Source organism: Myotis davidii, unplaced genomic scaffold (genome assembly GCF_000327345.1).
Source record: "Myotis davidii unplaced genomic scaffold, ASM32734v1 scaffold339, whole genome shotgun sequence".
NCBI lineage: Eukaryota > Metazoa > Chordata > Mammalia > Chiroptera > Vespertilionidae > Myotis > Myotis davidii.
The window spans coordinates 1,991,360-1,992,878 of NW_006290778.1; the positions used below are offsets into that span (position 1 = coordinate 1,991,360).

At 36.3% G+C, this 1,519-nt stretch overlaps 1 protein-coding gene across 1 annotated transcript in view; it reads right to left on the reverse strand.

Annotated features, from left to right (window-relative positions):
- DNAH6 (dynein, axonemal, heavy chain 6) overlaps positions 1–1,519 on the reverse strand; it is a 219,792-nt gene that overhangs the window by 78,632 nt on the left and 139,641 nt on the right. The window contains 1 exon segment of the mRNA XM_015564106.1: positions 738–890. Coding sequence (XP_015419592.1) covers positions 738–890 — 153 coding nt within the window.

The following is a 1,519-nucleotide window of genomic DNA, read 5'->3' on the forward strand; positions in this document are numbered from 1 at the left end:
GAGGAAGGAGGAAGGAGGAAGAAGAAGGAAGAGGAAGAGAAAGTATGCATTTCTGTTTTAGTTGTGCCATAACCTTGCTGATAGGCAGGGAGTCAACAGCACTGGACTCCTCAGGCAGGGCACTGAGGGCATGTGAAACATCTTTGGACAAGACTATGACCTTCATGGGGCAGTAGGGTTTCTGCTTTCCACGGACTTCATTGGGAGTCTGGTGAACCAACGCTTTGAATGCAGGATATAAAATATAAAGAATTACTAAAGAAACCAATTATATTGGTAAAGTAATTCTATCCACAGACCCCTAAAGGAGATTTGTGGACCATTTTAAAAAGGCTGACAATTTTTTTGTTCTATAAAGCCGTATAGCCATTCTCACACGTCCTACCTCATCCCTATTTCCCTCGGAAATTCCGGCTTCTTTAGCTCTTGGTCTGGTGGCTGCTAAAACCTGCTCCAGTTCGTCCTTTTCAAATAAGTTAGGCACTTCACCCGAGTTCAAGATGTTATTTATATCTTCTAGGAACTCTTCCACTACAATCTGTAGAAGGAAGCAAAGTGATTTATTATAACTCATTTAACTATTTTACATTGTAAAGTATAAAGCAAATATTTTTTTTCAAAATTTGCATTCAGTTAGTTTTATCTTTAACCCCTTTCCCGGCAGAAACGTGTATACACAAAAAGGCTGACAATCTTTTTGTTCTATAAAGCCGTATAGCCATTCTCACATGTCCTACCTCATCCCTATTTCCCTCGGAAATTCCGGCTTCTTTAGCTCTTGGTCTGGTGGCTGCTAAAACCTGCTCCAGTTCGTCCTTTTCAAATAAGTTAGGCACTTCACCCGAATTCAAGATATTATTTATATCTTCTAGGAACTCTTCCACTACAATCTGTAGAAGGAAGCAAAGTGATTTATTATAACTCATTTAACTATTTTACATTGTTAAGTATAAAGCAAATATTTTTTTTCAAAATTCACATTCAGTTAGTTTTATCTTTAAAAGAGAAGATAACCTTAAAAATTAGATAGACTCTTAATATTCTAACATAGCAAGTACATTGATATTTGGCATCACCTTTTTGTCATATGTGCAAGCATTTTAGAATCTGCTCCTTTCAGTGAACATTCTGTTGTAAATATTAATCCACAATTCTGTAGTGTACTCGTCATGTTTAAAACCATTAATGGGAGCATAGCACACCATTGAGCTGATGTGCCATACATTTACATAAACTTAGTTTACAGTCTTACGTACATTTAAGAACATATTTAGCCCTATAGCTTTTCTCCCTGGCTGGATTATTTCCAGGGGATAAATTCCCAGGAGCGAGATTAGCAATTAAAGCATATGAATGTTTTCTAAATTTTGAAAATTTCAAAGTTTCCTGTTCAATTCAAGTATGACTTCATTAACCTTTAACATGTAATGTTGTGGGGAGTGTAAATGTTTCCTTTGGGAGGATTTAATTTGCAGTCCTTTGATTATTACTAGTAGCAAGGGCAAATATTATTCCATCT